At 39.8% G+C, this 27,383-nt stretch overlaps 1 protein-coding gene and 1 pseudogene across 1 annotated transcript; one reads left to right on the top strand and one right to left on the bottom strand.

The window, feature by feature from the left end:
• Positions 1-293: 293 nt before the first annotated feature.
• LOC120562899 lies at positions 294-19,225 on the top strand (annotated as a pseudogene).
• A 2,064-nt stretch (positions 19,226-21,289) lies between these two features.
• On the bottom strand, positions 21,290-25,855 carry LOC120562884 (kallikrein-6-like). Its single transcript, XM_039806817.1, has 6 exons — positions 25,723-25,855; positions 23,785-23,962; positions 23,418-23,597; positions 22,691-22,743; positions 22,257-22,414; positions 21,290-21,510 (listed from the first exon to the last, which is right to left on the bottom strand). The coding sequence occupies exons 1-6, from the start codon at positions 25,766-25,768 to the stop codon at positions 21,295-21,297; spliced, it is 831 nt and encodes a 276-aa protein (XP_039662751.1). The 5' UTR covers positions 25,769-25,855; the 3' UTR covers positions 21,290-21,294.
• Between the last annotated feature and the right edge of the window lie 1,528 nt (positions 25,856-27,383).

The raw sequence follows: 27,383 nt of genomic DNA on the forward strand, positions 1-27,383 counted from the left end.
GCAACAGAAGAGGAAGTTTTAAAACAAAGCCCAGTGCTATTGTTACTGCAGCTTCCTTGTTTCAAAAAACTTCACAATTCAGACTTCTCATTTATTGCAATCTTGTACGTTTCTACGTCATTCAACACATTATTACTGTATTTTATACTATTTACACACTGCTTGCACAGGCTCTGTTGTTTAGGAGAAAACACAACAAAAACAGACAAAGAGATTGGTGCAAGAAATGAAGGAAGCAGAGACTGAGAAAAGAAAAAGAGGCAGCAAAGGAAGGGGAGTGAGGGAGGTGTGTAACAATTTCCTGTAGTTGCATGCTGATCTGCGTCTCTGAACCTTCCTCTCCGAGTCTGTTTCTGTCACAGTGAAGAGCACAGACGAAGCTGAGCGGAACAGGATGCAGGCTATCAAATGTGTGGTCGTGGGAGATGGGTACGCCATTATTTTACTTTACTTTACCATACATTTACATTGTTTGAACTTAAGCTGCCTTCAAGTCTCGAAACAAGGGGTGTTAACCCAGCTGATGCATTATGGGGAGCGTTTAGCCCTAGGCTCAGAATTTAGGGTTATTTAACGGTAATGTCAAAGATGTTCATATGGCCTCAACAGCCTCGACTAACAGTTTTGGCAACTTCCGGAGTGATGGGGCTGTGTGATGTAGTGTTTAAATTAAAAAAAAAACCTTAAGGATACTGTTCTTTTAAACTTGTTGAAGAACACAGCCTGTCCTGTGTTACGTGTAGATCTTTAGGCGTGTGTTTGACAGCGCTGATTCAGAGTGAGGGTGCTGGTTGGTGCAGGCTACAACATGCAAGAACACGCCGTAATGCAGCACGCTCAGAGCACAGACACCTCACTGCAAATTCAAGAAAAAAAAAAGTTGACCACATATTGTATTCTTTATAATTAGAAGACCTGCTAAATTTGTTCGGTCTTCAGACTTAGTTGTACTCTCTTGGAACAAGTTGTCTACCACATCAGAAAAAAAAAAAACGTATATACTTATCTTTAAAGGTGGGGCAAAAAGGCCGGTTGTCATGATGGCGGAAATTGTACAGCGGAAGTACTGCAGCTATTGAGATCAGGCAATGGTTACAGAGAATTAAACATTTACATGTAGCACACAGCTACCATAGCTCCATTTCCTTGTGTGTGTTGGGCTTCCTGGTGTGTATTGAATGTGACTCTGTGATTTAAAATTGAAGAGTGGAGAAGAAGAGAGACTGATGTCTTTAAATACTTGGGAAGTGAGACATTATGTATTATTTGACATTGTTATAGATCGGGAGGAGGGAGATTGGGGTGGATGAATTGGTCCACAACATGTGGGACTTTAACATGGGAGACAGCTGTTTATTTCCAGTTAACTGCCAACAGTCAACTGGTTTGTGAACACTGGTTTCTTTTTAACCATAACCACAATAATTCAATAACCATGACCAAGTACATGTCAATGTAACCATGACAACGAAGCTGCCCTAATATTAAAGTCATAATTTTAACCCCAACCGTGATCGGAACCCTAACCCTAACCTGGTACGTTTTACGCCTAAACCTAACCAACCCTTAACCAGAGCAGTGTCAGATCAGAGTACACCTTCATATGTTAATGTGGATAGCATGGACCAATGCCGTATATTGTCGTTTTAATTTGAAAGACTTGTTGTCATAATCCATAAAAGCTTAAAGTCAGTGATTTTTCTGTAACATTTAAAATCTAAAGTACTGCAGTGCAGAGCCAAAAACCAGAGACAGTGTGTCAGTGTCCAAATAGACTGCTCTGCATCTTGGCTTCTAATAAGATTGGGTTTACTGTGTTCATCAAGTTTATGAGCTATGACATACACTGATGTTTTTGACATTAGGAAAATAACATTAATGTCACATTTAAAAAAATGTAATTTCAAAAATAAATGATTTATTCTTTAAAACCTTTTATTTTGAAAATACTACCTTTTTTTTTAATCTCACCATGCATCATGGCTGCTATCCAGAACTTGACCCAGACTGCAGTCATCATACTCCTCCCATTTTAAATTTTTTTAAAACACACCACCAACACAATGGCAATTGTTGCAGTTCTGCACAGAACACCAACAGTGGGCGAATACATTTTCAGGAATGTGAAGAAAAGAATGTGCTTACAGCCTTGAGCTCTGCCCAGTTTCAAAACCTGTGAACACCTGGCCAATTGCTGCCGCCAGTATTGATTTGTCTGTTGTTTTTAAAATTGCAACAACTGTGTGAAAATACTTCAGAATAGCCTTATTGACATGTCTCTATGGAGCTTTAAAGACAGTCCAAACAGCACTTCTGAGTATGTATTAGAAGGATACCTGAGAGCTGAGAAGCTGTCAGTTGAAGCAGGCCGTGGTATGAGTAATTTCTGCCATGGCTGTTTAATTTTTTTCTCGACTCTGGTATAGCTAACGTTGCGTCATGCTGCAGCCACTACAAACATCCTTTGCTGTACCTTGCAGAAGTTTGAGTTTGGGCCTCGACTAGTTTCACAGAAGATGAACCCTGTCCATATGGACGTTGTGGAGACAGTGCAGTCTTTAAGAAAATCAGATTGTCTGTGTGATGTGTGACCACGCGTCTGTGACTATAAACCAGATTTCGAAATGGAATTTAAAGCTTCTGTTAACAGAGAGAAAGACGAGGAAGTTGGTGTCAGGTTATAGGGAAGTCTGTTGTCTCTCAGCGAGTAGTCTGGCAAAAGTAGTCACTTTGCCAGACCCTCCTCCAAAGCACGCTGATGGAGGGTCTGGCTACTACACAGAGCTTTCGGGGATGGGAAGAAAACGTGCTCTGGTTTAATGGCATTTCTTTAAACCAATCGGAATCGTCAGGGGCGGCGCTAAGCTCCGCACAGAGCCGCTGCAAAATAGTTGCGCAAGTGAAAACTCAGATTGGACAGATAGTCTAGCTAGCCGTCTCAATTTACCCAGCAGAGATCTGAGGAGCAGTCAAGAATAGTCCTTATTAATCCACCAAATTTAAAATTCCAACACATAGAAAGCGGAAGGAAACGGAAAATACATGCATCCGACGGAATTTCCTCCGGCACCGGAGCAATCCGGGGAGTGTAACATCAAGGATATAGACTACTCAGCGAGTCACTGTGTAGCATACATAGAAGCTAATATGCTGCTGATATACAGTATGGCCTTTATAGGGTTGGCCTGATGGATGGCCTGTACACATATTGATGTCCCGTTAGCGGCCGAGCTAACAAAGTTACTAATGGCGTTTTTCCATTACATGGTACCTGCTCGACTCGCCTCAACTCTACTCGCTACTTAGTACCGCCTCAGCGTGGTTGGTCGTCATAGCGACTGTCGTGGACGTGGCTTGGTAGCGGTGCATTTCCCCATTTGCCCCGTCCCGACTCATTTCCTGGTTCTCCGTCTCCGTAAACAATATGAAATCAAAGAGAGAGTTAACTTTTACTGCTCCAGATTTCCCACCGTGGTCAGAAAGAACAGGGGAGACACTTTGTTTCTCTCACTATGACTCTAGAGTCACTACTCGCTCCGAAGATAATCGCCGTCACTCTCTCACTGATCCCTCGCTCACCCACTCCCCACACACACATGCACACACCAGCGCACAAGTATAAACATCAGGCCACTTGTATATAGCATATGCATATGCTGGAGGCAGCAAAAAACCACCGCTGGCTAAACTATTTAAATACGCTGGGTTGGTCAGGACACCCCCATCAATGCAGTGATCAGTGACGATTCTTTCCGACCAATCTGTAGCCTGCAGGTTTTCACGTCAGGTTCCATGTAATGGAAAAGCGCCATTACTGACCACTTGATAGGCCTATACAAACCTTAATGAAGGAAACAATGCAGTTCCAAGGAAATAGAAATTATTTTGGCGAGCACTTTGTAACTGCATGTTTTTAAAAGTGCTATATAAATAAAGCTTTTCTTACTTACTTACCTATACTTACTTACTTACTAATTTTGACTGACTAGCTTGTTCCCGACTGGCTAATTTGGTAACGCTTAGCTCACCAGCCTATAGTAGCTTACCACCTGGCACGGCGAGTAGTCACTGTATGTCTCCAAGCCTCCAGCACCACTTGTTTCATTATGACACATTGATGAGTTCCACTGTTCCACTTTCTGGTGTAAACCGATTTTAATCTACTTAAGACGTTATGTTTAAGGGCAAGAACGAAAGATCTAATACATTTACAAAAATCAACAAATCAAAACTATGCCAATGTTCCCCCTGCACACATTATATGTACTAATGTAGGCCTAGTTGAAGCCATTTGACTATTTACTGTGGCATGTGCTTTTTGGACTGAAAAACAAGATGGAAGAAATTATAGAAAGTGTGTTGTGGTGATTTTTATGAGAAAAAGATAGAAAGATACAGTGGATGAAATAAAAGTTAGGTATGGGTAAAGCGAAATAGAGTGAAGTAAAGAAATAAACAGGGACAGACTGTAAGGATGAATCTCCTGTGACGAGTTTGCCAAGCTAAAACCAAATCATGTAGCGTGGTGTCAGCAGGGGACAGAAACGTTGATGGAAAACGAGATTAAGAAGAAAGAACCTGTGGGAGATGAGAGGTTGAAGTATTTTTTTCTCTTCTTGATAGCTGAGTTTGGCTGGTTCCTGTTTTCAGTATTAACTGATGCTTCTGAAACGGATCAGTTCCTATTTCAGTCATCCACAACCACAAAACACACACAAGCTTGCACTTCTATACTTCTGAGAGCCTTCACTGACATTACACACTACTTAACCTTAAACACTGCAAGTGCATGCCTAACCCTAACCTTCACATTTCACCTAAACCTTAACCTTAACCATAACACCTGTCTAAAGTCTAAATCCCCAAACAGCCTTTTGGAGAATTGACAACCTGTCCTCAAACCTAATGTCTGAAACTCTACACTAATCCTCACAAAGATGGAATTATTCACACACAAGCACAGACACACACGCACGCACGCACGTACACACACACACACACACACACACACACACACACACACACACACACACACACACACACACACACACACACACACACACACAGACTAAGCTTTTCTTAGTTGACAGCTGGGTGCTCACACCACTACTGACTCATCTTGTTCCTGGGCTGGCCTTCTTTAAAATGCCACTTTACACAATCGGAGCCTGCTTATAGGCCATGGATGAGTTTGTAGTTTTTTTTCTTCTGCTTTTTTTTTTAAATCCGACAACATTTAGAATTTTTAGTTATTAGTTACCTTTGATGTGCTTTTTTTTTCTAAAGTTTGTTTGTCGACTTCTCTTTAAAGGGTCAGTTCAAATCACAGAAAGATGTAGTCTATTTTCTGAGCTCATCTCTAGTGGTATCTAGCCATTCTGAAAATGTAGCACTATTAGTCCCTGATCAAAATATCCTCCACTGAGTCTAGTTACAGTAATGCTTCTGCCGCTACCTCAATGCAACAGGGCTAAGAGAAATTCCACTTTGTGCTCTGAAATCACTCCCTATTCACTATGAATAGCTTCTCAGTAGTTCAACATTTGTTTGTAATTTAAAAAAGTAGTATAAATGCTATGGACACTACTTTTTTTTTTTTTTACACCATTGTGGTGTTATGAGGGCAATATGTAGAAAATTACATTTTACACACAACTAAAATGCAGTGAAATATACATGTAGTGCTCTAGGGAGTGACTTTAGACACAGCCAAAGCATCCAAAAGCAATCCTTTTTTTGTGTTTTACTTTGAAAACTTTCAAATACATTTTCCTAGACAATAATCAGACCTCGTGTTTTCATTGGGAGCTATGGTAAATACTGAAAACAGTCCACAGTTTTTCTAAGTAAGAGGGACTTTTTAATGTTGCTGGTTCCTGGTACTGGCATCAAAGTTGTCTGTGGCACATGTTTTATATGTCATGATTGTGCAGCTTGGCAAAAGAAAACCGAAAGGGTTTCTTTTTGTCCCAACCCCCAACTTACTTTCTGAAAGCCACACCATTGTATGTATGTACAGACATACTGTACACTTAGATGACACATATTTTTCACTAACTTTTTTCAAATTTTTGTGATTTCCATATTCTTGATGGACATTACCCATTATTGCTGAACAAATACGGCTGTCTAACCACAGCTGTTTATGTTTAATGCAGCTGTCCTGGACCACTGATTCATTTTTGTTTAGCGTATAGATGTTGAGCCTCAGATCATAACGTCCACTGAGGGCTGAAGTTACATTTAAGCTCTCAGAAAGTGCACTTTGCAGGCAAATAGCCGCCCTCATCCCTGCTGTAGTTCCAAACAGTGCATGCTTGAGCTGTACTAATTCAGTCAGGCTGGCTCTCTTACACCCTCTTTCATAGCTGAAGCTTTTTCTGATCTGATGTGCTATAACCGGATGTTTTTATAAAGAGAGCTTCAACAGTGGAAAAACTTTTTGGACTCTTTGCTCGACTCACACCGATGCTGATGCCTGAATCACGCATCAATAATAGCCGTGACTCTGAATGGACTGCAGCATTTTGATTCCATACTACACCACCTACAACTATACTCTTACAACCACCATTACTGCCTCCAATAGAACTGTTAAAAGTACAAACAAACGTCCCATTCATATTAGGTCCTCCTCTACTGCCGAGATCTTTAAGTCTCGTCCTAAAACACTTTTATTCTATGGCGTTTTAGTTTAGGGACATTTGTATAGAATTGTGTTGTTTGTTTGATGTTCATTGTGTCTATATTTTTGTCGTCCTTTGTTTTTATAACATAATATAACTTTGTTCAGCCTAGGTGGGTTTTAAATGTGCTCTATAAATAAATTGACTTGAATTGATTAATAAAATGTACTGTAAAACTATACACCGAAAATGTACAGTAATATACGGTCTGCAGTGTAATTCCTGCCTTTTCCTTTATTTTCCCAAGATGCATTGGTAAATACCTGTAATCTGTAACATTCGCGGATAGTGCTGTAATGTTATTATTTTCTCCCAGAGTGCATTGCCATTTACAGTATGGCCCTGTATAACATTAAAACAGTAAGATACTGTGAGATTTTAGCTGTAAATTTAGATCAAAGGTTTACAGTGTAGTGATTGTGATTTTTGGGTGATGAACTGATGGGTTCCTCACTAATTGGCCACAATCTAGATTTGCCTACAGCTAATATGTTAGCAAAAGAGTGAGATGTAATTGCAAAACCAGAATAGACGCATAAAAGCGGTTTACTATTTCACACTTTTTCGATTGCTGGGCACAACTGGAAACATGTGTGTGAAACTCTAACCACAGTCTGCACAGCAGCAGTTCATGTGGACCAAACTCTAGTTCATTTTTCATCGCTTGAACACAGTTTTGAAAACTCTACACACTTATCCCATGACTTTAACCACAACCTGAACAACACTGTTTATCTACAGCACTTAGTTCAAATGCTAACACACTGCTGTCAAAACTGTTAACCACACATTCTAAACAGAATAGCTTTCAGTCTGGTGCCTATCAAACACTGCTGATTGCAATTTCAGCTGAAAACCTAAGCAGGTGTCTTGTTTTAAAACTTGTTAGTGAACTCATACTGTATAAATATACATAGGGAAAGCTCAAAAAGATTTTTTTTGGAAATAAAGAAACACCAAATAAGGTAAAAGAGAACATCCCAAAACATCCAGGTAAGAAGTACATACACAGCTATAAAAAAAATCTGAAAAACACTACCTTTACCACCGTAAAACTGTGCACTTCCAGAACGTAATGGAAGTGGAAGCAATATCAACACTACATTACATATGCATTATGTATGGGTGGTGATGGTGCAGTGGATATGACACGTACCTTTGGTGTGGGAGATCTGGGTTCAATTCCTGCTGTGAGAAAGACACTTGACCCATAGCTGCTCCAGAGGCATGCAGCCCCTGACACATATAGCAACTGTAAGTCGCTTTGGATAAAAGCATCAGCTAAATGACATGTAATCTCATGAATAATCCAACAGGCAAACCACAGTGTAACATTTGGGCACTGAGCATTGCTTTCATAAAAAAGCAAGGCTGAAGCAACTCGTCATAACTTTCTAATCACATTCATCCAATGTGATCTTCTCTGTGTGTCAGTGCCTTGGTGTAGACAGGCCACGAGTGCTGGTGTTATTGTTGAAAATGCTAACAGCAATGCTCTGGAACAAAATACAAACAGGACTAGTTGATACTTGTTTGATCATCTGGTGCATGCAGCCAGACATCACTGCGCTCCTCTAATGAACATGTTACTGGCTCAAATGTTTCCATCTCAATTATACAATGTGATATTAAAACTAATAAAATAAACTTGTAAACATGCAAGGCTACCAATACTGTACATGTGTGATTATTGCTCTGAGATCAGTCTGCCAGCTCATCTCTCATCCTCTTTCTCTGCTTTTCTATAGCGTTGTCCTAAATCCATTCTACACACTAAATCTAACCAGGTTGGAATTAAGCATGCAATGCACAAAAGCTGCTCAACTGCTAGAAAAAAATACATTGTGGGTGATAAAGAAACAGCTCAAGGAATATCCCAAAATAAAACAAATACAATTCAAATATTTTGAAAACCATTCTGCTCTCCCTTCCTGTCTTCCATAATTTCCTTTTAGTACAAAATTGAAAGTATGAAAATGATTTTTTATTCTACGTACTGTATACAGTACTGTATGTAGTATGGACTTGGGACAAAGCTTATGTTGATTGTTTCTGGCTGTGATTCCCTCTTTTAGCCTGAATGAAACATTGATATTGTCTGGTCATAATGTCTCACTGCATGTGTTTTTACTTGTATGATTTAGAGCGGTGGGAAAAACATGTCTTCTCATCAGCTACACAACCAATGCCTTCCCCGGGGAGTACATTCCTACTGTGTGAGTATGAGGCACACCGACACACATGCTCTCTTTCTGACGGTAAATTACAAAGTAAATTACATGTACGAGTAAACTAACATGTTGCACATTTCTGTATGAACAATAATCAACTGTTATATCCAATTGTGTGCATGCAATGACACACATGGGACAAATGTGGCACACGAATGCAGCAAAAAAAAAAAAAAAAAAATATATATATATATATACACACACACACACACACACACACATACACACACTGCATACATCTGCCGAACACTGACAGGTTCGGGCTGGCAGCAACCTACAAGTTAGGAAGTCTTTCTAAAAGACAAAAAAGCTGACAGTTAAATAGAGAAGAAATAGGCTTACTAACCACTCTCTATTTCAACAATTAATGTTGCAGTGCTTGTGAGCAAGCCACTGATTTTATGTTTACTCCTCTAGCCAAACATATTACCTAATAATAGAAATAATCAACTTCATCAATAAACTTTCAAAACAAAGTTACAAGGTGTTTTACACAGGATCTATTCAAGGTCCCATGGCATGAACATTTCACTTAATGAGTTTTGTTAATAATAATATGAGTTCCCCCAGCCTGCCTATGGTCCCCCAGTGGCTAGAAATGGTGATAGGTGTAAACCGAGCCCTGGGTATCCTGCTCTGCCTTTGAGAAAATGAAAGATGGGGCGATCTGGAATCTTCTCCTTATGAGGTCATAAGGAGCAAGGTTACCTCCCCTTTCTCTGCTTTGCCCGCCCAGAGAATTTGGCCCACCCATGAGAGAGAGACATCATGGCTTTCAAACGAGCAAAGTGGCAGTTGGTCAAGACCACACCCCCACCCTCCACCTTCCCCCCCTCTCTCCTCCTCAATAGCTACAGACACAGAAATGGCACATACTAAGGAAAGCTCATTATAGGACTGGCTCTAGTGGCTGTAATTCTGCATCAAGGCTGAATTTCTGGAAAGAGACTTCAGATCCAGTATTAGGGGACCACTAAGGTCTATATAAAAGCATCCAAAGAGCAGCATGTCATGGGACCTTTAAAACATTTCCAGACTAACTAAAAGACAAGTAAAGTCCTGCAATAAATGTAAAAAAAATGATACAGTGAGTTGAAAGAGAATTACATTAACAAACAATTAAGATATTTTAGAAATAGGAAATAAGCGATTTAAATGTCCTTTTTTAGTCTTTAGACAGGATTTAGGTCCGTGAAGTGTTTTCAAAGTAAAACAACTCAACGCTAAAACCGATTTGTAACCTTTAAAGAGAGGCAAGAACATGGGCGATATATCTCTTTGAATTTGTTAAAAGCCTCTAGCAGCTGTGTTTTACTAACTGATGGCGTGAGATGACTGTGAATATGAAGACATGCATGAGGCAGAAACAGGATGTTGCTAAAAACAGAGTTAGTTGCGTGTGTCCATCGAAGTTGCACAACGAAGCGATCAACTAGACGATCCAAGTCAAGTTAGGTTCAGTTTGCAAAATCAGATTACCTCCGTTATCAAACTGATGTTGGTTTATTCGTTTTAAGAATGGCTTTTATCTGTTTTTTCAAATGAGTGTATGTTGTCCTATGTGTAGCAGCACCATGTGTACATACCAGTGGTGGAATGTTACTTAGTACATGTACTCAAGCAGTGTACTTAGGTAGACATTTTAGGTTCTTTTGCTTGAGTCATTTCTTTTCATGCCACTTTCTACTTCTACTCCGCTACATTTCAGAGAGAAATATTGTTCTTTTTACTCCACTACGTTAATCTGACAGCTACTTTACAAATTAAGATTGTTACACACAAAACACATGTAGTTTCTAAAATACAATGTTATATTATAAATTAAACTACCCAACATACCCAGTATCCAATGTAACGGCCTACAAGTTCAGCTGAAGTGATTAGATGATTAATCACTCAGTTGATTGACAGAACCGTTTTGATCGTTTACGGTTTCTAAAATGTGAGGATTTTTCTGCATTGAGTACTTTTACTTTTAATACTTTAGTACATGTTTCTGATGATACTTACATACTTTTACATAAGTAACATTGTCAATACAGGACTTTTACTTGCAACAGAGTATTTTTATAGTGTGGTATTAATATTTTTACTTAAGTAAATTATCTTAATATTTCTCCCACCACTGGTACATACAAAAGGTCCAAAGGGAAGTTTAGGAAAGTAATTTCCAAAGCTGATAGAAGAGACTGTAGTGTTTCAGTGTGACCACACAGGGGCAGCACAGCTTAGCATTACAATCTACAACGTTTCAGCGGTTACTTCCTTAAACACCCAGGTGTTCAAACAACAGAAGTCAAATATATTAGGCATTTTTATGGCAAACCAACACAGCCATTTAAATTCAAGTGTGTGTAATCCTTTCAGTATAAGGATTGTAATTAATCTGTCCAAATAAACTTGTCCTTTTTTATGGTTTCTGTAATAAAAATCTCCTCCTCTCAGATCTAAGGTGTTTAGTTTATATGACCCTACCTTGGCGTGATGGCATTACTATGGCATTTCTAGATCAAACTAATTAATTGTTCAAATCATCACTTAAATGAAAGACCGGCTCACTGATTGATTGATTGATTTATTGATTGGTTTATTGACCGCTGTGCTCCCCACAGGTTTGACAACTACTCAGCTAATGTGATGGTGGACAGCAAGCCAGTCAACCTGGGCCTCTGGGATACAGCTGGACAGGAAAAACGACAAGGCTCTTGCTTATTCTACCCACAGACGGGTACCCAACACACACACACACACACACACACACACACACACACACACACACACACACACACACACACACACACACACACACACACACACACACACACACACACAAACACACAAAAAAACAACTATGGAAGACTATGGTTAACTGCTCCTGCAGGGTAAATCCAGACAGCTAGCTAAATCCAATCTGAGTTCTCTGTTGCACGACTAAAACAACTTTTGAACGTACACATGTTCCACCAAAACAAGTTCCTTCCCGAGGCTATTTTGCATTATACATCTAAAATAGTTTTCTCAGTCAAACTCAACCGCCACCAAACAACATGTTGCATGTTTACATTGTAAAAACGTTACATTTACATTCAAAAAGAGAAGAGCCACATGACTCGGTGTCCCTCTTGGATGCAGGCTGCTCTGGCTGGGTTCATGTTTACTGAGAAAAACTCATTCCAAAGATTTGCCCTTTTACAGCTTACATGGCATGAAATTGAAAAGGATAATGAGCTGCGGTTGGTCTGCTCTATTTTTATTTTTCATTTTTTACATTTAGATGCGGCAAAATGTCAGTAACTGCAGTCAAATATACAGTAAAATAATGATATTTTCTGTTATCATAAGATAACCACACTAGATGTTGCTGAAAGCTCTGGAAAAATGACTATGACAGTAACCTGAACTTTTAAGGTTTATAATACCCTTAGTAATAAAATAAGTCTGTTATAATTACATACAGATATAGAATAATGTAAATATTGTATGGTACATTTACACAAAAGCATGCAAAGGACATAAAATCCCAGTGTAGCCAAATCTATCATTGAATATCTCTCTCATCTCATTGTCTCTTCTTTAGGATGTTTTCCTCATCTGTTTCTCCCTGGTGAGCCCAGCGTCCTACGAGAACGTCAGAGCTAAGGTAAGTCTTATATCTGTGGTACATTATTATTTGGACCTTTTTACATGTCAACTAAATATATATATATATATATATATATATATATATTAATCAAGGAGTCCTAATAAAAACAACCCTGGTTAGACTGTATATTAGTAGAAACAAACAATGATTTAGTTGCTGCCTCTTCTGCCACACTTGCTGAATAAGATGGATGGGACGTGGTTTGCATGTGTATGCATGAATAAAAAGAGGAATTAACCATAATTAGTAGCTAAAACAGCAGACTGTACAGAAATCTTAGCTCTCAACTGCACTGTCATACAGAAAGAAAGAAAGAAAGAAAGACAGAGCAGGAAAAGAAAGAAAGGCATTGTGTTTAAAGCTGCCCGTGGTTCTGCAGACAGGGACACAGGGGGAATTTAAAAAGTGACTCTTTGACATTTTGTCAGACAGAGAATTAGATTCTGAGCTCTAACAGATAATAATGTACATGAACAGTGATGGTGAAGACTTCAGTATGCCAAAAGTATGGTGGCCCAGAGAGATCAATACACTGCAAATTAGGAAAACACATGCAAATAGACAAAACACAAACAAATCCTCGACGAAACCTTGTCACTAATTTGACAACACATTAGCAGCATTTAGAAAAAACGCTTCAAGATGCTCACAACCAAGGGGACACTAAAAAGTAACGCACATGGCTGGGACAGGTCTGTTGCCATGGCCTGTGGCTTATAAAGTTATTGAAGTCGGTGGTTTTGGAAAATGATCTAAAATGCAACTTGTCTTTTGCCTTATTTTAACAATGTGACTACGATCGTTGCAGATATCTGATATTAAGCCAAGCAGCATGAGCCTGTTGCTTATTATTATAGTAAGCAAATGATTAAATAATTGTATTATACAAATTATTTAAACAAAAGCATGATTATTCTATTATAATAATTACATAAACAGATACAAGCAGCACATACTCACATTGGAGAAACTGGAACCAAAGAATGTCTGGAGTTTTTGCTTGATTAACGGCATACATGGAATCAATCAATGAAACAACTAATCGTTTCATCTCTAGATTTTAGGTTTCCATCTATCCGTTCACCCATATTTTATTTCTGCTTATTTTTATTCAGGGTCTTGTGGGCGAATCGTTCAGCCTTTTAATCTCAATATAATGAACACCAGAATGTGTAGCATTGGGAGATGTAAAGCTTTAGTGCACCTCGCTCTCAACTCAAGAGCTCTCTCCGTTTTAGTAGTTTCATGTACTCTCCATTTCCTGTTCAACGATGAATGCTTGAGTCCCGCAACAAAAGCCGAGACTCTGCTCATCGACCCTATGAATATCATATAAGAACATCAACACAACATAACAAAGGAAATAATGATTAGATTTCCTCCGCCTGTGCTCTGCTCTTCATTTTCAATCCCATGAGAGTCACCATAGTAACAAGGGACATGAGTGGTACCATAAACATGGTTCCTGCTAGATCAGTTGGTATGGAGGAAATTCAGAAAGGAGGACTGGGTTTTGGTAATAAAAAAACTGAATTTTATGAGACTTCAGTAGCAGAAAGAGGGCTTAAGTTATGCTTTTACACCCAGAAAACAGGCTGTATTTGGCCGAAAGTACAAACTGCATTACCTGTATGTAAGCTAAGGGCACTTAAATGTATTTTGCTCTTGTATGAGCATAACTCTTTAGACTACCAGTGTTTCGACTAAGCATACAAATATTATTTGGTCACTTTTAAGATATACTGTGGCTTATTGGTCCCAGGGCAATCCTTTTATGATTCTGGACACTTCAACACCTTGCTTCAGCCCATCACATTCCTTCCTTCATCAGTTTCCGAGAGCTCTTTTATTCGGTGTGTAGAGGTTGACAACTATTGACAGCAAGGCACCGTTTAAGACAAGTCCTAGTCTGGTTTTAACGTTAATCGAGACAGGTCCAAAACAAGTTTCAAGTCATTCAAGACAAGTCAATGTCAATTCTTAGGATAGTTGGGACAGTTAACTCTGAAGCTTTTAAGTAAGTGTAAGTCTCAAGTTAATCAAAATAATTCCAAGTCATGTCACAAGTCCTTTCGGGCAATTCCAAGTCAAATCACAAGTCACTGCTAATGCAGTAGTCTGGGATTTTAAAATGTCAAAACTTGAACCTTGAATCGTTTTGCTTTCAAATCTCAAGTCAAATACAATTGTTTGGGAGTCAGTCACGTCTTACTGCAAGTCCATGTCAAGTCTCAGGCCTTGATTTATTTTCAAGTTTAAAGTCTAAAGCTCTGGTTTTATTTGTTGTGGACCTGCTGAACAGAACATGCCAAGTTAAGGAAATAGTCACTTGATAGGTGAAGTTTAGAAATTTCCACCGGAAAAGTTCCCTATTGGCTGTGACCAAGATAGAATTTAATATGTCTTAAATGTAATTCTGTGAGACATCATAATAAAATAAAGCTCAGCAACACACGATAGGACATTTTAAGTCAAAAGAATTGACTCGAAGAAGCAGCAGTACGATTGATCGGGTAATACTCATAATACTCACATGTCAACAGGCTGGCTTGTGAGCGGACTACCCCACTAGGCAGGTCAAATTTGCCACTCAAAAACTACAACTATTATTGTAGGCGCAAAATATAATCTACATAATACTTCTTTCAGCAGATAGCATCACTTATTTCCTCACTGAGGAAATCGGATGGAGAGAGGACAAAAGAGGTAAACAGAGAGCAAGAGGAAAAGGTTTATAGAGAGAAAGGGAGATATCCGGTAAGGTGAGAATGAGGAAGTAGATGAGATGAATAGTGGGTGCCTGAGTGAGTGATAGAACAAACACAATCATTTTCAGAGAAATTGTGAAAGAGGAGAGTGATGGCAGCCAGGACAGGCCTGAAAATGAAAACGTCAATCACGCTCTGAAATTATTATGAAGTTGGGGCTGAAAAGTGGATTTCATAACTACAGTACAGCATGTCAATTGCATCTTAACACTTATTTCGTGACAATTTAAGAAAGCAGTTTGAGTCCTTCATCCATTAACCCCCTGGCTGTCAACACCCTCCTCGTCGCCCCTTCACCCCCAGTCATTTTCTTCATCTCCGACACATACCTTCACTCTTTCTTTCCCCCTTTCTCTCTTCTCATTGTGTTTGCCTTTATTTCTGTCCAGTGGTACCCTGAGGTTCGCCACCACTGCCCCTCCACACCCATCATCCTGGTGGGCACCAAGCTGGATCTGAGGGACGAGAAGGATACCATTGAGAAGCTGAAGGAAAAGAAGCTGGCGCCAATCACCTACCCTCAGGGCCTGGCTCTGGCTAAAGAGATAGGTGGGTAATGCTCACAGGCTTTTCTAAGGTCTTACATGACAGAAATTTGTAAGCCTCCTTGGCTAATGAAACAAAGCAGTCTCCATCGCTCAGTAAGTGCTATTACCCAGGCTTCTGTGTTATAGATACATGAAAATATAAAATATAATATAATCGTAAACCTATGATGGGCTTTCTTTGATTACTGCATTTACTGTGGAAGTATATTGAGTTTACTGAAAATGAAAGCATGAATGATGAACATATAGAAGGGGAATTATCTTCTTTGCAGCTTGGAAAGCTATGCAAAGAACAAGTCTCAGATGTAGCATGAAGATTTCAAGAAATTGAAATCATATTGATATAATTGATATTCTGGTGAAAAAATGTCTTTTGTCTCTTTTTAACTAAAACTAACCAAGTATTTTTGTGCCTAAACCTAATTAAACAGCGACCGTTTTACAACATGTGTGAAACCGCGATCGTTATGTTAAGGTATGGGGAGGGAAAACGCTTCCGTGGGTCAGATTTCCTGCCACCCCAGGAGTACTACTTAAGGGGACCAGTTTTTTAACCCAAACCACAATCTTTTTTTCTAATCCTAACTAGTCATTTTGGTGCCTAAACTTAACTGTCGTCGCAACAGGACAGGTACCTTTTGTCGGCTAAACTCAACTGCAATGGGCGCTGAAATTACCGTAACATCACAGTGCCCTGTACCTGGCTCAAAGTAACCTTTTATTGGCTAAATTGAACTATAAAGGCCGCGGTCAGTCACCGTAACTTTGTAAGATATCATACGAATTGTTGTGCATATCTTTTTGTACAATATCATACTAACCAGTTCATGAGAATGCGCGTTGAAAAATAATTTAGTGGTCCTATGGTTTGGGGGAATTCTTGTTTAAAAAATAATTACCAATCAAACGATGTACAACATGTCCATATTAATAAAATTTTTGAACTTTTGTGTTTAAATACTTATTATGTAACATGTCAGAACTCACATACCTGGTGGGTATTAACAGGTTAACATACAGTGGATACATACATTACAGGTTTAATGTGCAGGCTTACAATCACAGCTTGTTTTCTTTAGCCTACTCCTCTCTTATTCTTTCGTTCATGTATAGTTTTATTGATGTGATCTGTGTGTCCTTTGTCGTATGTGCAGATTCAGTGAAGTACCTGGAGTGCTCGGCTTTGACCCAGCGCGGTCTGAAGACGGTGTTTGATGAGGCCATCCGAGCCGTTCTCTGCCCCCAGCCCACTAAGGTCAAGAAGAAGCCCTGCTCCCTGCTGTAAATGGTAAGGCTGGATTAAACACGGAGGGAGAGGAGAAGAAAGGAATGACATTTTAGTAAAAGGTAGTGAATAGGTGAGGGACAGAAGAAGGGGTCACAATGATTCATTCAGTGGTTTGCTTTTCCTGGATCATAAGTCTGAACACATCCTACTCAACTTCTGAGGAATCTTGATCACGTACTGTGCAGCAAGAGTTGGTTAATGATCACTAATGGATGATTCAAAGGCCTCTACTTTACCAAACATACAGTTTCACAGAGTCTGTCCTCCCCCAAAAAACGTTTGTACAATCAATTACAACTCATATTTGTGTTTATGTAGTTTGACGGCGCCCTCTAGTGGATATACAAATTATGATGGAAGCAAAGCAGGAAGTATAAGAGCACCAAATGTTGTGTAAGGAGGCAGGTTGGGGTGGTGGATGGGTCAAACAAACACTTTCACCTAGGAGACAGTGGTTTTGTTCGGTTTGAAAATTAAAGTAAACAAGTGGATCTATGCCATGTTCTGCGTGACATTCGTAAGCGGAAGTGAAGTAACAACAAACGTCTTGTTCATGGACATCGGAAAAACGTTTTTCCGAGTGAAAACGTCACCATTCACGTAACTTCCTGTGGGAATCAGAGGTGGGAAACTCGGGCTGGATTTTGATAACATAGTTCCCCAGTTGGTGACGCGTTGTTGACAACTGACGTTTGATGGAGGCGACTTTGGTTCACTGAACATATTTCAATGATAATAAACTGTTTATTGTGGACAAATGCCTCTGCCAAGAAACATACACAGACATAATATGTTTAAAATTATTCATAAATAGGCCTATGTATAAAAAACAACACATTATCCGTGTCTTTTCCCGTTGGTTGTCCTCCAGATAACACAAACAAACACCTGGCGATGTGCTGTTTGGATGCTCGCATAAGAAAACAGCAGAGAATCTTTTGTTATTGTGGCCTCCATGTTTTCACACACCTGATGCTCTAGGCTACGCCCAACAGTTGGTGGCAGTCATGCAAAAAGTTGTTATGCCAAACGGCAATATAACAGAAGAAGAAGAACACGCATCCCGACCATGTGAACGCTGCCAGTCGGAAAAACAACGTAATCAGGGGGGCGGTGCCTGTTATTCCGAGGTGGCATGAACACAGCATTAGCCCAAATAACGATCTTTTTCTAAACTTAACTAGAAAGTGTTGTCACCTAAACCTAACCAAACCGCGCCGTTCCACAACGTTAACATAAGTGTTTAAATCTGTGACCGTTACGTTTAGATATTAAGACGGAAAAGGCTCCTGTGGATGGTATTTCCTGCCACCGCTAGGGGCGCTATTTATAAAATGCTTAAAGAGTAGACATAAACAAACTATATCATCGTATGGTTTGAGGGACCTGTTGGTTTCACACACTTTACAAAGAGAATAAAAACGAGCCAAAGAGAATCAGGACAGAAAGAGACACACTAGACAAATAATTAGAAACAGATGATTATACACAAAGTTTAAAGTCCGATCCTTCTAAAGTAATTTCACTACTAACCTTCAGGGCAGATTTCCAATTTGCCAGGAGGAGGACAGACACATAACGCAGTCAGCTAGAAAATACAGCAATCATTTGACAGACGACGATCCAAGCCTGTTCTCCGTGGGAGATACATTACTAACTGAAAAAGGTTCCTTCATTTTGAGCTCCTGCCTTTTGTAGTTTACCATAATCATTGAAGAACTGATAGTATCCCGCGGGGATTTCAATATGCCAAGGTACACAAACAATTTGACAACATGTGACAGAGAAATCACTTTCACAAAATTGCATGTGGAGTAATGAGCCACTTAGTTGGGAGAAAATCATTTTTGGTCTTTATAATGAAGCAGGAATACATTTTTCTATGGTGTCCTACACACACTGCCATTTCAACCTGTGTGCGTGTTTATGAAGTTGTGTACTAATTCATGTGGTCTTCATTATTTTAGATTCATGCAGGACCAGAAAGAACAGAGAAAGAGATTCAGACTGATGACCCCTCGTTAAAGAAGACCTTTTGAAAGTTCTGTTATGTTTCTAATAGTAAACTACAACTAGATTTCCACTGGTAAAACAAATAATGATTTTGCAGTTATAATAAAATGGCACCAAACATTTCTGTGCTGCATACTCTGAGACAGATTTTTAAAATGCATTATAGACGCTCTACCAGGCACAATTTTCTACTGCCCCAGTTCGCACTATAGATTTGATCTGTTGGCTTTAATGAAAGACCACGAGCAGAATGCTACTATATTATGTTTCCATGTACCAACATTCCTTCAGACCAGACTGCGTCTCACTGCCCTTTTGGGGTCAACAATAGGCTACATACAGGTGCTTTTGTACAGCTTCAAATGATATTTGTTAGTGCAAAGATACTGTTGCTATAATATAATGTCTTACCACTGTTGTTTTGAGAGTCACGAACAATAATAAAAACACAAGGATCAGGGATGTAGTTTTGAACAAGGTTGTATTTTAATAAAAGTTATGAACAAATGTATTATTTGTTGTGATGTCAAAATAAAAGACATTTTATCAAGTAAAACATAGAGAGAATGTTATTTCTTTATAGTTGACGTGACTTTTGTCCCACACATTGTGACACGTGATTTGAGGCTCAAACCGCTGGTTTTCCAGTCTCTACAGCTTGGTGCAAGCAGCAGCATCATCTACATGATCCCAGCAGAGAAACAAAAGAGCTCAGTGTGGAGGCTCTGGCGAAGGTAACGCTGATATATCTCACTGCAGTCCTACCATCTGCTACAAGCATCATCATCAAACATCATCAGTCTTACTTTTCTTTCCTAGAGGGTAAAACATCAGGGCAGTTATATGTTAATCCGATGTATTTGTTTTCACTGATTTCCAGTGGTAACCAAATGATTGATGATGTGAATGGGAGGAAAGGTTCCACTATCGCCCTGCTAGGTGGGGAACATATCTCATTATTTGTGTGTGTGTGTGTGTGTGTGTGTGTGTGTGTGTGTGTGTGTGTGTAAATAAGTAAGTAAGTAACACTTTATTTACGAGTGGAACAGGGGAGGTGCAAAGCACTTATGAAAGCATGGAACCACCAGACAGAAGACACATGCAGCTGTGGGACAGTACAGACAATGTCCCACCTACTGGAGTGTGAAAATGCCCCCCCAGTGCAGCCCCCAGGACCTGGCTGAACCAACCCCGTCAGCTGTGACCTGCGCCAGATATTGGCAGAACGACATCTGAAATTGCAACGGACTCGAAGAAGAAGAAGTTTATCTAGCACTTCTTAATACACGATCGATAATGTTCGCATTTTAGAAGATTCAAATGCAAAAGTATTAAGATGTTTTTTTTAAAAGACGCTTTAAACAGTCCAGAGATTCAGCAGACCTGACAGACAGAGGGAGAAGATTCCAGAGGTTTGGAGCTAAAACGGCAAAGGCACGATCACCTTTGGTCTTATAGTTGGAGCGAGGAATGGATGTAGAGTGAGGAACAAGGAGCTCAGAAATGTAGCAGGGGAAAAGGTCATGTAATGCTTTGAAGGTAATCAACAGTATCTTATACTGTATTATGAATGTTAAAAGGAATGCAATGACGGGATGCAAGGATAGGTGTGACAAAGTATGGTAACAGATAACTGATCGATCATCTGGTCCTAGGATGGACAGTTTCACTTTATATCAAAATATTAAACAGATCTATGGCAGCATTTTCTGGTTTAACCCTTGTGTTCTCTTCATGGGTCACACACACACACACTACCAATATTATTTAAACTACTAATACCAACTTGTTACCGCTATAGTTTTACACTTGTTCTTGGAATTCATGGTCAATATGAAATTATACCTAATTTTTGGGTTAACAAATGCTGAAGTTATGAATTATTTTGACAAAATACTTAAGATCAGATGATGTTGATAATCACAGACAGTTTATGTCAAGGTTTAGTCAGCATACTGTTTGGAAACCATTTATTGTTTTCAAACGCTATGAAATTGAATAAAAGACCCATGTTATATTTGGGCAATTTGGTTGATGGAAACCCAAATTTCTGATATTGAAACTTTGAAAACGGGTCAACAGGAGGGTTGAAAATTTACAAAACTACAAAAGGTTTCTCATTCAGCTTTAATTTTGATAGAGTGTTTACAGTTCAACACATCTGTAGACATCTTTTTTTCCTCAGGTAATAGTTTTTTGATCCATGCAGCGTATTCTGGATTGCAGAGGTCCATGAATGCAGCTGCTCTCCTACACACATGGCCAGGGTCACCCAGAAAAGAAATGACGCCATAAATCTTGTCTTTGTACACCACTCCTCCACCAGAATCTCCCTGTGAGAGAGAATATATATTAATATAATAATCGTTGCGTTATTGAAATATATTCATCTTAAAGGTGCACTATGAGTTCCTGTATGACGTCAGTTCTGTTGACGTTCCAAGTAAATACCAAACAAAGCTCGCCCCTCCCCTCATGTTTCTGTAACTGTCATGACTAACTGACTAAAGTGTGAATTATACTGGCCGCAGCCCAGCTGGTGCGGGCAAATGTGACGTCATGGAATCGCCGTAACTATTTATACCCGCGCTGGTGGTCGCGACACTAGTTGCAGTCTTCTCCTGAACAGAGGTGGCACTAATGAGCAAAGGCTACCGACGTTGCTCTTTCTACGGACTAGAAGAAGAAGAAAAAGATAAACAACGGCAGAACTGGCAGCAGCATTGACGTCAATGCTTCGATTTGATTCAATGACCTACTTCGTCGGATCAAGCCTTTCATTCGCCATAAAAGAACTCATCTTAACCCAGTAAGTTTACAAGAGAGACTTGCAGTCACCCTGAGAGTCCTGGCATCCGGTTGCCCAGGAGCTTGTTCATGCTTCCTGTTTCCGCTTTGTCGCGCGCCTCTGCAAAAAAAAGTGTTGAGTGGCGCGCAACCTCGGCTTGTGCGCCGTTTGATTTGAGACAAAAATGAAATTGCGCTGAAAACATGCAGGAACTCATAGTGCACCTTTAACACAACTCAAAACATAAATAACAGCAGAGGAGAGAACGTATTAAAGGCCATGGCAACCCACATAACATATATCCATTTTAGGTGTTTGGCCACAGAACCAGTGTTGATACAGCTTGACTTGGTAAACCTTTCGGAAATCTTTCTGCAAAGTATTTTTGAGGTCTGCACAGTTGACAACATGAATGTCTGCACAGTGGAGAGTAGGTGATTCACCGGGTTCTATAGAGAAAGAGAGAGAAAGAAAGAGGGAAAAACATTTGACTACAAAATACATCTGAATGTTCTTTAAATATACAAATACATATATTTTGAATGATCAAAATAAAGTTATAAAGAAACATACATCTGCCTATTGGCTGAGACAGTTTTTTTTTATATTCTGCTTCAGTATTGCGAGAACTAAAATATATATTAAATACAATACAATTCATTTCGGTACAAAAGACAAATGCATATAGATCATGAACTTAAGTGAATGATTAAAAATGATCTCACTCCTTTCATCATTAGGGCCTCCAGTAGTGGCTGCGTGACCTGCAATCTCAAACCTAGAAAATAACAACAGGAACCAAGTGGTGAGGTTATATTAAAAGCTTTTGATGCATTCCTGCTACAACTATTATAAATGTTAAAGGCTTCAAAAGGGCAGACCGGTCCGACTTATATTTACTTAGAGGTGCTCTAAGTGTTGTTGGGTGACGGCACTTCTAGTTGAAGTTCAAAGTATTTTCAAACTAAACAAGGCTAGCTCGCCCCTCCTTCCTCCTCATCCCGTCCCCTCTCCCTCCCTTCCGTGCTTCCGCGCACTAATGTGCTTTGTGTGTGTGTGTGTGTGTGTGTGTGTGCATGCGTGTGCGTGCGTGTGCGTGTGCATGCGTGTATGTGTGTGTGCATGCGTTACCAAGATAGCGTCGCAATCGTGGAAGATGCAGTCATTAAACTTTTCAGTTGTGAACTGTAGATGTGATCAACATTAACACCACGTTTTAAGATGGGTGTGGTCTGAGAAAAGGCCCCGGAGGTTTGGGGTTAGGAAGTATAGAAGGGCCCTCCCAACACTTTGCACCCCTGACCCGATAACTGTGCAAGATGCAGTCACTAAACTTTACAGGTGTGTTATTGAGATCAAAAAGGAAAGGCCACGTTTTAAGATGGGTGTGATCCTAAACATTGTAAAACTTTTAAAACTTAACAACTATGGGTGAAAGAAATCACCACTCACATTTCCGGACGACAGTTACAATCAGGAAGAGCTAGAGGTGGAATGTTAGAGGGGCTAGGTAGCTGCAGCAGCATGATATCATGAGACCTCGTCCTGTTGTCTGTATAGATCACAGGTTCTGCTGTTATTTGCACTTCTTGCGCCGGACCTCCTGGATGCACACTTAAATCTGCGAACATACTGGAAGAGGTTAAAGATGAATATCACACAATGAAACACATACAATCATTCCACTCTGTTTCTCATCTCTTTAATACATTTTTCTCAAGAACACCTGAACATTTATATCAGTCTGTATATACCTTGCATTAGGCTGTATATGTGTTTAGATGTGACAGTATTTAAAGATATAGGATCATTTCCTTACTTTCCTGGCTTCAAACAGTGAGCTGCAGTTAAAATCCACCGGTCACTGATCAGAGAGCCACCACACAATTTGGAAGATTTACCGGCAGCAACTCTCAGTTTGACGTGGTACTGACGCTCACATGGTTGACCTCCAATGATTCTCTTCTGTAGATCCAGAACTGGGCTCACTGTGACACCTGAAAGTAAAAGTCCTCCATGGTAAAGTTAGAACTTTTTATTTTTCTTTTTTTTCAACGCACAGCAGTAATAACAGAAAAAGGAGTGTCCCCATTAGGAGACCAGGCAATATAGTTATTATACATGACTGAGAATAGGATGTTACTGAGCAGACAAATGCTTTTCAGAGTAAATCATTAATAAACAATCTGCTTCAAAAACACTTGGAAAGGTGAGTTCATTCAAGATGCAAGATTCATGATTCAAACTCCTTTATTAATCCCACAACAGGGACATTTATGTAACAGCAGCAAGGGATAGTGCAACATATTACAAAAAAGAAACTCTTAAAGGTGTACTATGAGTTCCTGCATGACGTCACCTTGTGTTGACATTCCAAGTAAATACCAAACAAAACAGAGCAAGCTCGCCCCCTCCCCCTATGTTTCCGTAACTGTCATGAACGCGCATAGAAATGGAAAGTGGATTTGTGCTACACTAACATGAAAACAAACAAGTGCCATTACGAGTTCGTTGGATGCACTTCAAAGCTAGCTGTTAGCTGCTAGTAACCTAGCTCGATAATAACTACCTTAGCCGTTACAACCAGTATTAGTTACCACAACTTTGTAGGTTCGCTCTCATGGGATAACTGTGGAAAAGAATGACTTTTTAGTGGCACGAGGGCTCAAGTGTGCATGCATTTACAACAACCAATCTTGACTTTACCTACCTGTCCAGTAAGAACTTAGCCACCTGTGCATCGGACTGGAAGCCCTTCTGCCGGTGGAGTTCTCGCCACCTTTGGATCGATTCCCCAACGTAAATCCGGGTTTTAGTTCGCTCCTTCTCAATCTCTCTTCTTCTCGCCATATATTCCTCCGAGCGTCTTTTCTTTGGTCGTGCCTCAGCCATTTTCCAAAATATATCGAATTGAGTCATAGTTTACGGCAACGTCCAGCTATCCAGCTGCTACTCTCAGATACAACTCACGCTACTCAATCAACTCTGCTCACTGCCGGAGATGATCAATCACATTTCTTGAGATTTCCATGTCATATATCTGTATACTAGGCCCGGGCTGTGGTGGCCCCTTAAACTGTAAATCAACCTTAAATGAGTCCTGTAGGGTTTACTTCTTAACAAACAAAAATCCTGTTCACTCTTATTCAATAAAACACATTTTGAGGATCCTTTAGGGCTAACATACATGTTGAGATAATTTGGGAAGCAAATTTTCATGCACGATAAAAAACAAAACAGTGACGCACACCTAAAGACATTGCTCCATTCCAATCCAGGTACCTTTAAGATCTAATGCAACATAATCTCGCTTTGCCAGACCGTCCACACGCGGAGCGGAGGAGGGTCTCCTAGTCCACACAGCATTCCGGGATGGGAGAAAAAAGTGCTCTGGTTTATTAACATTTCTTTAAACCAATCACAATCGTCATGGACGGCGCTAAGCTCTGCACGGAGCCGCTGTAAAATAGTTGTGCGAGATAAAACTCAGATTGGACAGATAGTCTAGCTAGCTGTCTGGATTTACCCTGCAGAGATCTGAGGAGCAGTCAACGGAAGTGGAATGTCAAGGATATAGACTAAATGCAACATAACAGAAGTAACTTTTATAATAACTTACTACACAGACTAATACAGACATTGACAGCACCAGGGAACGGGAGATTGAGAATCAGAATAACAGGATATGTAAAGGATTAGCTAGACAAACAATTACCTAATTTCAAAATGCATTATATACAAATATTTGAATACTCACCGACCGACAGCAAAAGGAGAAGCCTAAGATGACTCATTGCTGCCATTCACCGTCGAATTAGACCCTTTCTGTCACAATAGCTGTAGCTACCAATCGCCTCGTAAAGCCTTATCAACACAACCCTATTGGCTGCAGAGCTCTCCACATTCATGCAAAGTTTGGAACACTTATCAACAGTTCCTACCCTTGTTTTCCATAAAGTGACAGCAGGGAAATGACAATGAAAAATGCTCTATAGGGGCACTGTGAGCTCACTGACTAGAACCACCTGTTCTTTACACACTCTACTGCATGTCACTCATTCACAGAAATGCACTTTTATTTTTATTTTTTAACGAGTTTTCCTCTAACGTTAAACAAGTGTTTTAGTTGCCTAACCATTAAGAAGCCTTCACCATACACTAACCATAGTTTATTTGCCATAACTTGATATTGTGATACCAACATTTGCTGATCAATTGAGAAAAAGTTTATGGATACAATTTTAAAATGGGAATAATCCAATCAGTTAAAGGCTACCTGACAAGTGATGGTACCAAGGCAAAAAACAAACAGATAAAAATGGAATATTGCCCAAAAAAAACACTCCTGCTCAGTGATATGCAATACAGTGTTTTTCAATACTAGGGTCAGGTCTCTACCAAGAGGTTACAAGATGAATCACATAGGTCACAAGACAAGTAAGTGAATGAAAAAAAGAGAGCTTGGGATAGATTCAAACCCTGGCTCCTTTCTCACCGCTGCACACGTGGGTGTTGTGGTGTTCTTTAGCATGACTTCATGATCAAGCCCAGATTTTAAACTAACTCAGTGCAGACCATATTTGTCAGCTGACTGTCTAACTAACTTCAGCCTGGTGTTTGACAGACAGCGCTCACTGCTCTCCGCTGGTCGTGAAGTGACGTTTTTCTCTAACATCCCCAGCTGATGAAACTGTTGCTCCGTAACTGCTGGATGTGTAAATATGCAACTATTTGACCTTAGGGTTTACCACAACTTAACTAACATGAAGATTTCAGCAGAAACACTCTTCCTCACAGCAGAAGTAAGAAGGGGGGGTCATTACCAGTTCAAATTGCAAAAAAATACCGTATAAGGTCAACGGTGCAAGCTGCTCATAACGACCCATAATTACTTTTATTGTTAGGCGGCAAACTCTCACGGCTGTCGTAATTATCGCGAGAGCAAACGAGTAGTATAAGAGCACCAAATTCCGCAAAAAGAGGCAGTTTGGGGTAGCCTGGTCCTACCAGACTCTGGTACATTTCATTTATACAGAGAGTCTGGCCACTCTCCATTGACATCTTGTGTTAACTTCGTTATAGTACTCTGTTGAAGTTTAAAACTATTGGATCTGCCATAACCAAAGCCACCATTACGGAACTACAACTTTAACTAGCGCACAACCTCAACGTCATCGTTGTCAGCCAATCTCTCTGTTCACTGATTGGACCGCCAAATATTTGGCCGGAGAAAACCCAAAAATAAAGCCAGACGGTGTACTGAAGGAAAAGGAAAATTGAGCGGAAGTACATAGGAGGGCAGAGCCAGGCTAAGTTTGGGGTGGATGGGTCAAGAGCCGGGAGTTGGTGTCACTTTTTGAGTTTAGCTTTAGCTTAGCTTGTGACGCCACGACATCCGTAGCTGAAGGTAATCATATA

The sequence above is a fragment of the Perca fluviatilis genome, chromosome 1 (genome assembly GCF_010015445.1).
Source record: "Perca fluviatilis chromosome 1, GENO_Pfluv_1.0, whole genome shotgun sequence".
Classification (NCBI taxonomy): Eukaryota; Metazoa; Chordata; class Actinopteri; order Perciformes; family Percidae; genus Perca; species Perca fluviatilis.

Excerpts from the sequence above, each read along its gene's own strand:
- LOC120562884 (XM_039806817.1), bottom strand. The coding sequence starts at position 25,768 with ATGGCAGCAATGAGTCATCTTAGGCTTCTCCTTTTGCTGTCGGTCG. Across the intron at positions 23,963-25,722 it reads TCTCCTTTTGCTGTCGGTCG|GTGTCACAGTGAGCCCAGTT; the intron begins GTGAGTATTCAA and ends TTTTACTTTCAG. Across the intron at positions 23,598-23,784 it reads CACTGTTTGAAGCCAGGAAA|TATGTTCGCAGATTTAAGTG; the intron begins GTAAGGAAATGA and ends AACCTCTTCCAG.